Source organism: Saccopteryx bilineata, chromosome 11 (genome assembly GCF_036850765.1).
Source record: "Saccopteryx bilineata isolate mSacBil1 chromosome 11, mSacBil1_pri_phased_curated, whole genome shotgun sequence".
In the NCBI taxonomy this organism is placed as follows: domain Eukaryota; kingdom Metazoa; phylum Chordata; class Mammalia; order Chiroptera; family Emballonuridae; genus Saccopteryx; species Saccopteryx bilineata.
Genome location: NC_089500.1, coordinates 51277813 through 51292906, shown reverse-complemented (window position 1 = coordinate 51292906; position 15094 = coordinate 51277813). Strand labels below are relative to the sequence as shown.

Here is a 15094-nt window from a genome sequence, read left to right as displayed (position 1 = left end):
TCGGGCCGGGGGTGGGGAGGCAGCGGGCGTCCTCGCTCGGGCCGGAGCAAAGCCCTTCGAGTCCGCGGGGCAGCGGGGCTGGAGCCGACGGGCACGACCGGGGTGTAGCTGGCTTCCGCAGCCCGGCCGGGGAGCGCGGGGCGGTGCGATCGCAGCCCGCGCCCGCCCTGTCCCCCCCGCGGCCGGCCGGGTTCCCGCGGCCCTTCCGCATTCCCGGGCTGCCGGCTGCGGGCAGGGCCAGGAATTTGCCCCGGCGGGGCGGCCGGGCGGGGCGCGCTCCCTCCTGGGCTGAGCGGTCCTGGGCCCTGGAAATTGCCCACCCCGGGCTGCCGGAGTTAGCAAATAAAAGCACAGCGGGCCCAGTTAAATTTGAACTTCAGATAAAACAAGTATTTTTAAGGTACGGCCCACGAAATACTGGGGAAGGCGAGAAGCCGCCGGCCGCGCGGACTCCCGCCTACTGGAAAACCCTTTGTTTTTTTTACAGGGACAGAAAGAGGGATAGATAGGGACAGACAGACAGGAACAGAGAGAGATGAGAAGCATCAATCATCAGTTTTTTGTTGCAACACCTTAGTTGTTCATTGATTGCTTTCTCATATGTGCCTTGACCACCGGCCTTCAGCAGACCGGGTGACCCCTTGCTGGAGCCAGCGACCTTGGGTCCAAGCTGGTGAGCTTTTGCTCAAACCAGATGAGCCCGCGCTCAACCTGGCGACCTTGGGGTCTGGAACCTGAGTGCTCCGCATCCCAGTCCGACGTGCCACCGCCTGGTCAGGCGAAAACCCTTTCTTTTTAAACTGCTCGCCAGTTTGAGTTGTATCATTTACTATTCCTTTCTTACCCTCTGATTATATAATTTACAGTACCAAGCCACGGTCAGTCTGTTTCATTTCCCTTCCATCACAAGAAAGTTTTATTCAAGTTATTTGCTTTCCTTTGGGTCACTGAAGAGGTGACAAAATTACACACACACTCGCTTTGGCACATTGCATAATGCTCAGTCAAAACAAGAAAAACCCGCTAAGTTACACTATTCAAGTCTAGCTCCGGTTATTGTCTGTGGCTGTCAGTTCCCTCATCCTGGAATACATGAATAGCACCATTTCTGATAGAAGAATAGTCGATGTAATAGCAAACTTTTGTTGAGCACTTGCAATTGCCTGAACCTGTGGATGCTGGGGAAATAATTCCATCAGATAATTCAATCATTTATATTCTAGAAACATCTGATCAGAAATTCCTAGATGGTAGAAACTGTTCAACACTCTAGCAGTAGTTCTCAAACAGTAGCATACATAAGAAAAACCTAGAGGGCTTGGTCAAAGATTCTTGAGCCCCAGCCCTAGAGACTCAGGTTCGGTAGGTTGAGGGTGAACTGTTAATTTGCATTTCTAATAAACTCCCAGGTGATGCTGAGGTCCTCATCCCAGCCCAAGTTCCAGTTCATATTGAATGCATTTTCTCAAGTTTGAAAAGCAACTGCAGAGAAGTCACACCTGGTTCTGAAATAGTTCCTCTTTCTCTTAGCTGCAGTCTGTCCTTAGTCCATTATTTTGTTTTTGTTTTTCACAGTTATAAGGTTTTGGCTCATTAGGCTTTTGTCTTAGAGCTCTTCTAAGTATAGTCTGTTACCTTTCCATAAACCCTCACCCTGGCCGCCTTATTTAAGATCATATCTGAGACGCCCTGCCTGTCTTTTGACTTTGGTCTCCGTATTTGTTTCAAGAACTGTTTTCCAATAGTCACTAACCATATGTGGTTGGGTTTTTTTTTGTTTTTAGCAAGAGAGACAGAGAGACAGGTGGGAACAGACAGGGAGAGAGATGAGAGGCATCAATTCTTCACTGGGGCACCTTAGTTGTTCATTGATTGCTTTCTCATATGTGCCTTGACCACAGGGTACAGCCGAGCCAGTGACCTGGGGGTTTCGAACCTGGGTCCTCTGAGTCCCAGTCCATCACTATCCACTGTATCACCACCTGGTCAGGCTTCACATGTGGCTGCTTAAATTAAACATTTGAGCCCTGGCTCAATATCTATGTTATATCATCATCCTGATATGCCAAAATTGTGGATTTGAACCCCAGGTCAGGACACATACAGGAGTCAACCAATAAATGCATAAATAAGTAGAACTAATTGATGTCTGTTTCCCTTCCCCTCTCTCTCTCTCTCTCTCTCTCTCAAATCAACAAATTAAAAATGCAGTTCCTGTTATATTAGACACATTTTGAACACCCAATAGCCACATATGGCTAGTATCCTTAATGGACAACACAGAGAGCATTTCCATTACCACAGCAAGTTCTACTACATAAAACTTCAAAATAATTCCAATGTGTATTTTTCTCTCCAAATAAAAGAAAAATAATATTAACAAAAAGCTGTGCATCTAAATATCTAGCACTTGGGAAATGGTTATTTACGCCATATCTTTCTCAGATGTGTTTAATATAACTGAGGAACTGCATTTTTAATTTATGGTTTCCATAATACTATTTTATGGGTCTACCTATTCTCCAAGCCCTTTTACTGTCTTGTTTGATTCTTACACCTTGATGCACTTCCCTAAGTCTGGGCGTTATACCTTTTGCTGTCCTTTCTCTCCTTTGTAGAAAATTGTTGCTTTTCCTTTTCAGAATTTGCTTTTATCTCCTTTTTCCCAGTAGCATTCATCAATTCCTGCTCTCAAGTTGTAGGCTCCTTGATCAAGTAAAATTTGGGACCTGGAGTTCAAATGACAATATGGTCATTAGAAGGTGCATACCTATTAGGTTGATTTCTCAGAACTTTTGAAGCGGTTTGTTTCAAGTACGATTTCCATCACAAAGACTGGTTTTTCATTCAAATCCAGTGTTGGAGATGCTTTAGGTTTTTATTAGCAGTCATCTTTGCTTAAGCAAAGTCCACTTACTACAAAGAGGCTATTACTAAATTAGGCGACTTATTTCATTCAGGGGAGACTACACCGCTCCTAATGGGAGCTGGTTCTTTTGAGCAGTTATTTGAAATGGAAATGGAAATACTGCCAGAGATCATTTTAAGTAAACGAGACTACTTTTTTCCCTAACTGAAAACAATGTTATTTGTTCTTCACTACAAATCTGTTAAGCAGAAGTGATCTTTTTTTCAGTTGAAATGGAAATTTAGTTCAACAAGATTTTAGCAGCCTGGCTATAGTCTGAAAAAAGTACTTTGCTTAAATCACTGAATGAAATTCAGGAGTTAAAGCAGATTCTAAGATTCTAAACTTGAAACAGGCAAGAGCAGCTTTAGTCCTGGTCCTTTGATTGCTATAAAGCTGGCCTCACAAGATTAAAAGATCTAGCTCACATGGAAGGCATCAGTAATTGAGGTAAAGATTGTGTCCAAGGATAGTCTGCTTAATAAGTAGCATAAAATGTTATTAGAGTAATTGTCAATTACTCATCTTTACAGGCTAATTGTCAACAATTTTCAGTGAACTTTCCCTCCAATGTTCCAACTTTTTTTTTTAAATTCATTTTGGAGAGAGAGAGAAAGAGAGAAGCAGGGAGGAACAGGAAGCAACAACTCCCTTAAGTGCAAGGCAAGCCCAGGGTTTTGAACCAGCAACCTCAGCATTCCAGGTCGACATTTGATCCATTGCGCCACCAATGTTCCAACTTTTAAACTCACTAATCTTTCAGATTTTTGAAGTACAAAGCAAATAAAATTGTCAACCACTTCCTGATTAACACTGAAATAGTCCTATATTTCTGGCTAGCAGAAGTTATTCTGAAGATTGAAATAATGATCTCACTTTCCCGGGCACTTAACTTCAGCTGTTTTGTTTGTGAGCAGCAAGTCAGGAATGTCCAGAATTCATACATGGACTCATGGTGAATCTCTGCATAAACAAACATGGTATTCCAATTGGGATTATTGTGTTAAAGAAAAACTTTATATAATAAAAAATAATGTATCTCCAACACTTTGAAATACAACACAAAAAAACTCTCTTTTTGGTAGAAGCATTCCACAGAACCTTCTGTGTCTAAAATAGTTTTTAAAAAGGAGGGCAAATTAAATTAAACTCAGTGGCCTAATTTTAAATGACAAGATATACAAAAGCTTAAGACAAGAAGGGATGTTGGCGGGTATGTTAAACTTAAGAATTTAAAGCTACCAAAGCTGTCATATATATGCAAACTGTACAGGAAATTCTTTTTAAAATTGGAAGACAAAGTACAGGAACCATAATTAAGGCAGTTAAAACTGTTATTTGAGAGGGGAAAGATGAATAGCAGAGGAGATAAGATTTTTAGGAAAACGAGGAGTAAGGGAAAGGTTTAACAGCTACATTTTCTAAGATTTGCTTCATCTACCTTTCTTCGGAAGATGCAACTAAAACTAATAAAAACCAATTTTGGTAAATAAAGAAGTTTTTATTTATGTTATTATTATTATTTTTAATTGAGAGGCAGAGAGACAGACTCCCACATGCAACCTGACTGGGATCCACCTGGCAAGCACCCCTACTGGGTAATAATGCTCTGCCCATCTTGGGCCATTGCTTGGCAACCAAGCTATTTTAGTGCCTGAGGTGAGTTTACCCAGCCAGCCTCAGTGCCTGGGGCCAACTTGCTCAACTTGGTCGACCAATCAAGCCATGGCTGCAAGGGGGGTGCGGGAGGGAGAGAGAAAGAGAGAGAAGGGGGAGGAGTGAAGTAGGTGGTCACTTTTCCTGTGTGTCCTGACCAGGAATTGAACCCAGGACTCACATGCTGGGCCAATGTTCTACCACTGAGCCAACTGGCCAGGGCCAATAAAGAAACTTTAAACAAGTTTTTATCATAAAGTTTAATTATGATTCAGAAAAAATTGAGTAAATAACTTTCTCTGAAAAAATATAAGACTCTGTATAGATTGCAGCTATTGGGGGAGGGAGGCTGGTAAGTTAAATTACTCTATTTTATACTTTGAAAATGACAAAAAGTCCCATTTCCAGTCTGATTATAGAGATGCATATGCCCAAAATGGCTGAGAATAAATACCACAAGAAAGGCAAAAGCTGTAAAGCTAGGGCATGCTACAGGCTCTAAGAGAAAGTCTCAGAAATACCCAAAGTGGCAACAAGGAACATTTGGCTGGAATTTGGAGTTCTTTTCAGTCATCTTTGTCTTTTGCTCCATGTTTAAGGATGCGCGTGAACTCAATGTAATTGAAATTTCCCTTTTTGTCAATAGGTGCTTCTCTGTACAGCTCATCCACTTCCTCGTCTGTAAACCGATCTCCCATTGTTGTCAGTAGCTCTCTCAGGTAATCTTCCTGAATGGTGCCTAAAACATAAAGAACTGGGGTTCAGAATACATACCACTCTGAGGATTAATTACAAGCAGCATCTACACCTGACTAAGCATGCTCTATATGTTAAGAACTAGAAATATACAAATACATAAATTATGGGGTCTCCACATGCTTACTTAAGTCAGCCTCAGCAGTTGTCTAGAAAATGTCTAGTTGCTTAGAAGTATTAACCCACTCTGCTCTATCAACCTTCCCCCACACCCATCCCCTGATCTCTTGATAAAAGGTGCTAACCCTATGCCACAATAAAGTATGCTTAAGGAATCTAAGCCTCATAGTTCCTTAAAGTAGCATGAATAAGAAACTCTTGATCTGTGGGGTTTTTTCTAATCTGACCCTAGATTTTTAAAGAAATGTGCCCCCTAAATCTTAGACTTTTGGCTTACAGAAATAAATCATTATCTACAGCCAAATCATTCAACTATCACATAAACTAATTATTGACTATGCAGAAGACTGAGGTAGGTGCTAGAAGGCATTACAAAGATGAAAATATAATGCCACTGAAGACACAGCCATTACCGTGGAAGCAAGGAAAGACTGTGATGATAGGGAATAAGTACACAACTCAATTAGAAGGTCAGACACAGTGTGTACCAGGAGAGCGATAAATAAAATGGTTTGGAGTTGGAAATAAGGGAGAGACTTTAAGTTTTCCTAGGGGCAGTAGAAAATAGTATGAAAATGCAGACCAGGCTCTATAAAGAATATGACAATTATACAAGAAAATGGTGGGATCTTGATAACATTATACGGAGTGAAATAAGTAAATCAGAAAAAAACAAGAACTGCAGGATTCCATACATTGGTGGGACATAAAAACGAGACTAAGAGACATGGACAAGAGTGTGGTGGTTACGGGGGGCGGGGGAGGGAACGAAGGAGAGGGGGGGGGAGGGGTACAAAGAAAGCTAGATAGAAGGTGACGGAGAACAATCTCTCTTTGGGTGATGGGTATGCAGCAGAGTTGAACCACAGGATAGCCTGGACATGTTTTCTTTGAATGTGTGTACCCTGATTTATTGATGTCACCCCATTAAAATTAATAAAAATTAAAAAAAAAAGAATATGACAAAAGAAGTTTAAAGAATGGATATGATTTTTCACTCTTTCATAGTTTTATTACCCTCCATTAAAAAAAACTAACATGGCCTTGGCCGGTTGGTTCAGTAGTAGAGTGTCAGCAAGGCGTCTGGATGTCCTGGGTTTAATTCCCGGTCAGGGTACACAGAAGAAGCACCCATCTGCTTCTCCACCGCTCCCCCTCTTTCTTCTCTCTCTCTCTTCCCTTCCTACAGCCATGGCTCGATTGGAGCAAGTTAGTCCCAGGCGCTGAGGATGACTCCATGGCCTCTGCCTCAGGTGCTAAGAAGAGCTCAGTTGCTCAGTAACAGAGCAATGCCTCAGATAGGCAGAATGTCACCCCCTAGTGGGCTTGCCAGGTGTATCCTGGTCGGGACACATGCAGGAGTCTGTCTGCCTCCCCTTCTCTAGCTTAATAATAAGTAAAAAAACCACACACACACAAAAACTAACAGCTACTCATAATAAAAATATTCAACCAATACACAGGTGTCTTTAGGAGGAAAAAAAAGTCAGTCTCCTCTGCTGTTCAAGAAAATAATGTTAAGAGACTCAAGTTCAAGAGGAAGGAGAAGGTGGTATGATGAGGAAGGCAGAGGCAGAAATGGTGGAGGTAAGTTAGAACAGTACACAGGGAAACCTGGAAGGAGGTTACACAGATGATACAAGAGTTGAGACCTAAAAGAGGCCATATCGCAGGGAACCTTGAAAGTCAAACTGGAGAGAGAATCCTTCCATTACCAGACAATGCTTAGCCTACTTAGTAAAGGAATGTATAACCAAAAGGCATACCTTCCTTCTCAAAAAACTTGCCTTATAAAGTGCCCTGTATCTTTTCTCTGATATACCATTCTGTCAAAGAATCAGGCATTTCTGTAGTTAATTTTGGGGGTTTTTTTTGAGTTAACTCTATGCCAGGCAATATGCTATTATCTCATTTCCTCATTTAACCCTCACAACCCTAGGAAGTAAGTAATATTCTTGTCCATTTTACAAATAAGAAAACAGAAATTTAGATAGTTTGAGTAACTTGCCCAAATCACACAGCTATTATGCAGATAGGAATATGAAACCAGAGAGTCCAACACCAGATTTAAACAATCTCAGAACTGAGAAGTACCTGATAAAAACAGGACTGTACTGGTATCATGACCTATAGCAATTTACACTTGACCATGATCACTCTCCTAAGTTATACATTCAGCACCTGTTTACTGAGAGCCTAGCCCTGTGGAGTGTAAGTTTCCTAATGAACTTTCAAATATACCTATTAAAGTGTAAATCAGATATTTAAGGGCAGAGGCAGTGAAATGAGTGATGTCAGAGGAGAAGCCTGTCCAAAACAACAACAGTGAACAAACAGGTATGGTATAAACCTGAGAGTATTATGTCATTGTATTTCAAGTTATTATATATTTTAGTTACCATAACTAAAAATTAAATCATTTGGTAATTACCAGTTGCTTCTTCATCAAAGCAAGCAAAAGCATTTCTGATGACATCTTCTGGATCTGTGCCATTTAACTTCTCACCAAACATCGTGAGGAACATGGTGAAATTTATGGGCCCTGGCGCCTCATTCATCATGGCATCTAGATACTCATCCGTTGGATTTTTTCCTAAACAAAAAATAGGGTCATAATTTTGACTGCATCACAAAATGCATCAACTATTCATCCTAGTAAACATTCTGACAAGAAAGATCATCATTTATGCAGTTTGCTGTTTGTATTCATGGTAGCAAAACAGGAAAAACATCTTCTCAATGAACTCTTAGAGTACAGTTGTGTGCTATTCCACTGGGATGTCAAAACGAATAATACCACTCCCATAATCAAGATCAGTGTTTATAAATACACACACACACACACACACACACACACACACACACACACACACACACAGTTGGGCCCTGGCCCAATCATGAGACCTGGCCATAAATCTGCAGGTGGTCCAAGGACCACACTTTGGGAGACACTGCTCTAGACTTTGCAACTTATTTAGTAAACTATAACATCATTACATTGGTTTCACTAAGCTTTAAGACTTAAGAAATAAACATAAAAAGGCATTATAAAAATTCTATCTAATATATTAACATTAAAACTAATCATTACCCAGGGAGGCAAGCATATCATGTAAATCTTCCTTGTCAATGAAACCATCTCTGTTCTGATCAATCATGTTGAAGGCCTCTTTAAACTCCTGAATCTGTGACTGGTCAAACATGGCAAATACATTGGATGTTGCGCGCTGGGGGCGCTTCTTGGTGGTCTTGGTCTTTGCCCTTTTGCTCGACATGGTGGTGGTTAGATCCTAATTAGGAAGGGAAATACAAGAAGACAGTAATAAAAGGTAAACTGAATCAACCTTGATATGTTTAAGCTACTTAGAAATATGTCTAAAAATTATTCAATAGGATAGTAGCACTTGGCAAAAATATCTCAAATAATTGATACCATTACTCATAGACCCCAATTACAAAGAAAAAAACAAGAATCATGCTGTGAATTCACTCATTCTTAGTAGTTGTGACATTTAATCAACAGTCTATCACTAACTTTAAATTCCAAACTACAATCAACATTAATTCAAAGCATAGAGAATATCAACAAAATTGCATGTCCCCAGTCCTGCTATACAGCCTAGTAAGGACTGATAACCAAATCTACTGGTTTAGTAGCAATATAGAAACTAGAAACAAAAGAATGCAGTATCCAGTTCCATACTGCAGTGCTTTGAAAGTATTATGGAATACTAATTCATCTTCAGTAGGTCTACCCTTCTACAGCCCTAGCCTAAATTAGCTATTCTGTTTTAAAGTGGACACAAAGTAGGAAGGACAACTAACTGATAGGACAGGTCATCTTCATCTCCTAATCTTTACTGCCAAATATCATTTTCCCACTTCTAGCTGGCATTTCTTAAGCATACCTTCACTCTGGAATCAAAGTATATAACTGAAAAGTATAGAAAACTCTTAAGTTAATCTCTAATTAAGTTTTACTGATATTTCCCCTCTACCCAAATCAATTTTTTCCAGACAGCCACGATAAATCACCTGAAATGACTATGTCCTATATACAAAAATCAGAGCACGATAGTTTTTAAAGCTAACTTAGTTTTTAAGTTTGGAAAACATTTAAAGAGGTTATGGGAACTAGCTTTGCTTCCTAATAATCTAAATTTATCCTATAAAGTTTAAGTTAAAAGTAAGAAAGAATGTCTGATACCTAAAATGAAAAGGCATTTTTCCTTTCAACACTAAATCTTTAAAAAAACTTCAAAATTTTAGTTGGAGTTAAAAATCCCATTAAAAAAGTTTTACCATACCATCCTTTAGAGCTGAGGTGGTGAAAGGGGTCTGAAAAAGCTCTAACAAGCAAGACTGAGACACTGTATTGAGTTATATTCTTCCAAGCAGGTCTAAAATAGGCACCACTGATTTCATTCTCTGACCAGGAGAACAATTTTAAAGCTTACGTTCTGAAACCAACATTTAGCTATGATGTAGCAAAACACTATGTCATTGGTCTAAAAATAAGTCTGTGGATTGCAAAGAATGAAGCACTACCTAGATCTGGGCGCTGCAAAGTGACCTTAGAATACAATACTCTGTATGAGTTTAAATTTATTTCTTACATTTTTTCCTTGATTATACCACATCATTTAGACTAAATTCAATTATGGAAATAATTAGAAAAGTTCTGCCTTAGTTTTTCCCCCCAGCTAAATCTGTTCTTAGATTTTAGTAGGAAATTCCACAAAGAGAAGTCACAAATTCTAGTTCACCCAATATAGCACCCCTTTGGTGATACACTGGAATCTGCTATTGGTAAAATACACCTTAAATGACACTGAAGTTCTGATATATACTCCTCCCTAATTTGCAAGTTTTCTTTAATCACCCTTTAGAAGGCTGCCTTTCATAATTTATCTAAACCATTCATGAAAGCATATTTTCATGGGCAATGAATTCCATTATTACTTCAACTACATACAGCTGTAATGTTCCCCTCTATTCGAAATGTAGTTGGAAAGACTATCAGGAGTTTGGAGTGTATTATTCCCGGTAAGTGGTTGACACCAAATGAGTGGCACATATTTACCAGTCCAAATCTCTTTATTATTTTCGGCATGCCATGTCATTGAAAACCAAAGCATGTCTTTAAAAATAGTCTGTTTTGTTTGACAACATTGTCTTCCTCTAATGATCCAAGAATGTTAGTTATTTTAAGAACAAAGAAATTGATGAGAATTATAAGTCAAGTGGTTGACAACTGATTTTTTTAATCTGCAAAACCTATTATTAATTTGGTGGTGGGGGTCTTTAGATACCTTTTAAAATGCTTAGTTTGAGTAATAAAGTAATATATGGAGAGAGTTCTGGTGTATTTCCTATCAGTCTTTGTTTTAATCATGCATTCTTTAATTTGTAAATTTTTAAGTTAGAAAGTTTTGGGGTCAGCACAGACCATGCATGGTCTTACATAGAACTTTTCTTTAGCTCATTCAATACTTAATCATCAACTTTAATATGATTCATTAATGGCAGTAATGTTTATCAAATGTCACTAGTGCTGAAAACTATTTAAGAATTAATAAATATAAAACAGTGGCCTATTTTCAGGGAGTCTAAAATATTACTGGGGAGGTACTATAAAGAAATAAGATGATTGGTTCAACTTATTCACATAGTTTTCATTCCAGAAGTATGACTCTCAAAACAATGTGTGACAATAATGAAAACTAACTTGAAGGTTGTCCATGATTATCAAATACTGTGGGTTCAGAAAAATCTTTCTGAAAGATTCAAAGGGAGAAAAAAAAGACCCTGAAAAACCCTGTTCCATTTAGAAGCTGTAAGACATCCTTAAAATTAAGAGATTCAAAAAAAAGATTCAAAAAAAAAAAATTGATTCAGATGTTAGTCTTAATACTACCAAAAATTGGTAGTGTAACATTGGGCAAGTTACTAAGTTGTCAAGGAGGTTGGATTCTGTTCTATGTGTTATCTCGAAACCTGGACCCTTTCAAGGATAGGGAGTTTACTTTCACAGTCAGTTGTTCCAAAACAGGAAAAGCGTAGTTTATTTTTTCCTACCAAACTAAAAGTATGGGGTGGAATAAACACTGGTGGAGAGGGAGCCAAATCAGGAACAGTGCTATGATCCCAAGAAGCAAATTACTTAGGATACTGTCATCATACTCCTTGCTATGACTCTGGTTTTCTGACCATTTTTACTTTTCCCAAACAATTAAGACTGCAACTGTCTCCATTTAACAAGACCTTAGCAAATGCATAACTCTTACAGAAATTTAGAAATCTGGAATAAAATGAAAATATTTCATACATCACTGTAAGTATTCTTTGTTTAGGATTGGGAAGATTGCCACATAGGTACCTATGATTTCCAAATTATGCAGATCCTCACTAATTCTAAAAGTCTAGGGTCTGTTTTCCAAGCATTTAATGGAAGATCTTTGGTTTGAAGGGGTATGTGTTGTAGGAAACTTAAAAGCAGGGTGGAGGCGTGCCGGGTGGATCCCGGTCGGGCGCATGCGGGAGTCTGTCTAACTGTCTCTCCCCGTTTCCAGCTTCAGAAAAGTTAAAAAAAAAAAAAAAAAAAAAAAGGCAGGATGGTTTGCAGAGCAAGCTTATATAAAATACATAAGGATTTCAGATGAATGAGAAAGTGAATGAAACCGTCTTCAGGGTCAATGAGATTCAGTTTACAGATCTAAAGTCATGTTGGTGACAGTTACTTTGTGGTCTTATTTATTTTATTTCTGTTTGATTAAATAAAAAGAAAACCATTTAGGGTTATGACAAAAGGAGAAATACATGTAAGGAAGGTATTAGACTATAGCTTCTCGGCCTCTTGGCTAAGATCAAATGTAGGAAGGTATCAGACTAGACAAAGTGGTAGGAGAAATGAAAAACACAAGTCCTCAAAGAGGATTTCCCAGACACCAAGGGCAACCAAAAGACTTTTTCAGAATCTCTAGATACCATGGTTTGATTTATAAAATGGGATTAACCCATACTAATATTACATTAGGTTACTCTAGCTAGAATTCTGAAGTCCAACCCTTTTTAAAGTAGTAATATAAATGTAAAATAATCTAGACACTTTTCGTGCATAACTACCAAATTGACAGTCTTGTGGGAGATACGATATATTCTTTAAGGAAAAACTTCCATCCTAGAAAATACTTCCTAGTATTTGGTCAGCCTCCCAAGTCCAGAGCAAATCATTTAACCAATGCACTTTTTACAAGCTAAGTGCAGGAAATTTTTTGGTGCCAACCAGTTTTTTAAAAGCACATTTTCAGGTTGGTGCTTCCATTGTAACTAAACCAAGTTTTCAATTTCTGTGCAAACTTCCGGTCGAAGGTACGGTTAGTTCCTTAACTGCCACACCCAAAAAGGTTCTTAGCACTTGACAAAGGCAATTAGTTGTCAGGGTTCACTTGCCAGTAAAGCCTCACATTTGGAAATAAAAAGCTTTTCTGGTGAAGTTTTATCAAAAGCCTTCCAGAAAATTAAACAAATAGCAATTTTAACACTCACTTTCTTCATCTTTGGATATAAAAACGCACATTTCTGTTCCAAAGTTCTGTAAATAACTGATATATGTTTTCATATGCTCAACTACTTTCAAAGTTAACACTGGCAAACTGACTTAATCCAAAGTCTCTACCCAAAAGGAACACCGTGTTATATTTTGGAATTTTCTTCAAGGCGCAAACGAAACTTTACACTAACCTTTGTCTCCCCTCTTTTTCTTTTTTTACGTTCTCCTTACAGAAGTGGATACTGAGCTAAGAGAGCTAATTTGAGTTCATTCTTCCTAGTAAAAGAAGCTCCACAGCTGCAACAACAGCTGCAGCAGTGGGCGGGGCGAGGACACCGGGCTACGGTTTTTGCGCAAACTCTTGAAACCGGCAAGTTCACGTTAGAAACTACACATAATCCCGGAGTCCAGAGCTGCGAGCTCGGGTTTCGCGGGTCCGGCAGTCGCCCAAGTTCGCGGCGCCAGGCAGCTTAGCCACACTCCCCAAGCCTCAAGTGGGCAAAAGAGCTAAGTTCGCGTTTGGCCACCTTGGCCGCGGCCCTCGATCCCGGAGCTAGCTCTTTGGTTCGAAACCGGGGGACCGGCTAGTACACCTGCCCAGGTACGCCGCTGCCCTCCCAGCTGCCCCGCGGAGAAGGGTCCTCAGCATGGTCCCCACGCGCCAGACTCGAGCGCCACTCACCCTGCACAGCCGCGAGAATCCGAACTTCAGTGACCCTTCTCGCTGCCCTGGCCCCGGCTATCAGCAACCCCTCTATCCACAGCCACTAACACCCAACACTTCCGGCCTCGCTAAGCAAGCCGGAAGAGAGCGCAGTCACCATTCTCGGCCTACGGAGTGGATCTGACTTAATGCAAAAGCGACGGGGGGCGCAGTTGCCACTGTGCTCAAAGGGCTCAATATTGAACATGTGTACGGGCAGAATTATAAAACGACGACTTAGAACACAGAGCAATGTGTGCGGTTCTTTGGGTTTGATATCTGAGTTTTTGTGTTTGTCTGTATCCACTCTTATATGTATTTTTCTTCCCCCCCTTTCCTGTGAGCAGATGGTTGGGTCTGTCCTGTGGGTTTGCCTCTCCGCACTTAGCACGGAACAGCCAGGGCGGTTCGTCAGTCCAAGACCTTGTAAGGAAAATCGCGGAGAGGACTGCGCGGCCCACGTGACCAGCTCCGTCCTGCCCGAGAGCGCTGGGCTTGCTGCGGCGGTTCTGCGCCTGCGCGTGGGTTTGTCCTTGGCGCCTGGGACTCTGCCTGTGGTTCTAGCAGCCCCGCAGCCCCGTATCCCCGTGGGTGTTCTGGGGGAGGAGGAGGCCTTTATTCGGGCGACTTGATGTCTGTGTACAGTGTTATTTTATGAAGAGTTCTGCCCCTTCAACAACCGAACAAATCTTGTGAACTCCAGAGGGCCCTCCGTCAAGCGGCCACTGTTTCTTTGGCCCGACGGATGTTATAAGGTCACAAGTGGTTGAAGGCTTCCTTCCTCCTCAGAAACGTTGGCTGTTATTTTTCCTACCAGAACATCCCCCTTCCGCCCTTTCCCGACCCTAATTAACAGGGAGAGCCTGACTGGATCCGACCAGGAGGAGCACAGGCGACCAGCAACAAGGGTTTGCTAAACTCGCCCGCACCTCTCACTGGTGCGTGCAAGTTGTGAATTGTTGAAAATTGGAATAGAAAGTTGGCCTACTTTTCCTCAGCTCTCCTTGCTAAGGACAGCTTCTAATAATGCGTCTTGTTAAGGGAAAAAGAAAGTGCTCCCCGATTCTATTTCTGTCCAAAATCTGGCCACCTCAGATGGCTAATCTCATCCAAAAAAGAACTGAATGGCATTCAATAATATTCCGGCCATCATACCAGCACTAATGTTTGTCCAGTGCCTAGTTTGGCTCCTGTGTCAGAACCGTTCTGAAGTTTGGGGTTGCTCCATGGTCCTCTACTGAAAAGCAGTTCTCTTTTGACTCACCCTGCTGAAAAGAAAGGTAAAAGCAGAAAATATATTCTAAATATTAAGTTACACCTTCAAGAACCTCAGGAGCATTTCATCTGTTAACCAATAATATACAGTGCTCACAGAAATTAGGGGATATTTTATCGCTTC

General features: G+C 40.5%; 1 protein-coding gene across 2 annotated transcripts; it reads right to left on the bottom strand.

The window, feature by feature from the left end:
- Positions 1-4805: 4805 nt before the first annotated feature.
- On the bottom strand, positions 4806-13832 carry LOC136315401 (myosin regulatory light polypeptide 9). Of its 2 annotated transcripts, none has more exons than XM_066246952.1 (4): positions 13675-13832; positions 8532-8730; positions 7872-8033; positions 4806-5303 (listed from the first exon to the last, which is right to left on the bottom strand). In XM_066246952.1, the coding sequence occupies exons 2-4, from the start codon at positions 8713-8715 to the stop codon at positions 5131-5133; spliced, it is 519 nt and encodes a 172-aa protein (XP_066103049.1). In that variant the 5' UTR covers positions 8716-8730; positions 13675-13832; the 3' UTR covers positions 4806-5130. The 2 variants fall into 2 exon arrangements, with proteins under 2 accessions (XP_066103049.1, XP_066103048.1); XM_066246951.1 differs by lacking the exon at positions 13675-13832 and adding an exon at positions 9748-9878.
- Between the last annotated feature and the right edge of the window lie 1262 nt (positions 13833-15094).

What these genes read in the sequence shown, in the direction of transcription:
- LOC136315401 (XM_066246951.1), bottom strand. An exon ending in TGATATGCTTGCCTCCCTGG is followed by an intron (nt 8,034 to 8,531) that starts GTAATGATTAGT and finishes TTTTTTGTTTAG; the next exon opens with GAAAAAATCCAACGGATGAG. An exon ending in CTTTGATGAAGAAGCAACTG is followed by an intron (nt 5,304 to 7,871) that starts GTAATTACCAAA and finishes TTTATGTTTTAG; the next exon opens with GCACCATTCAGGAAGATTAC.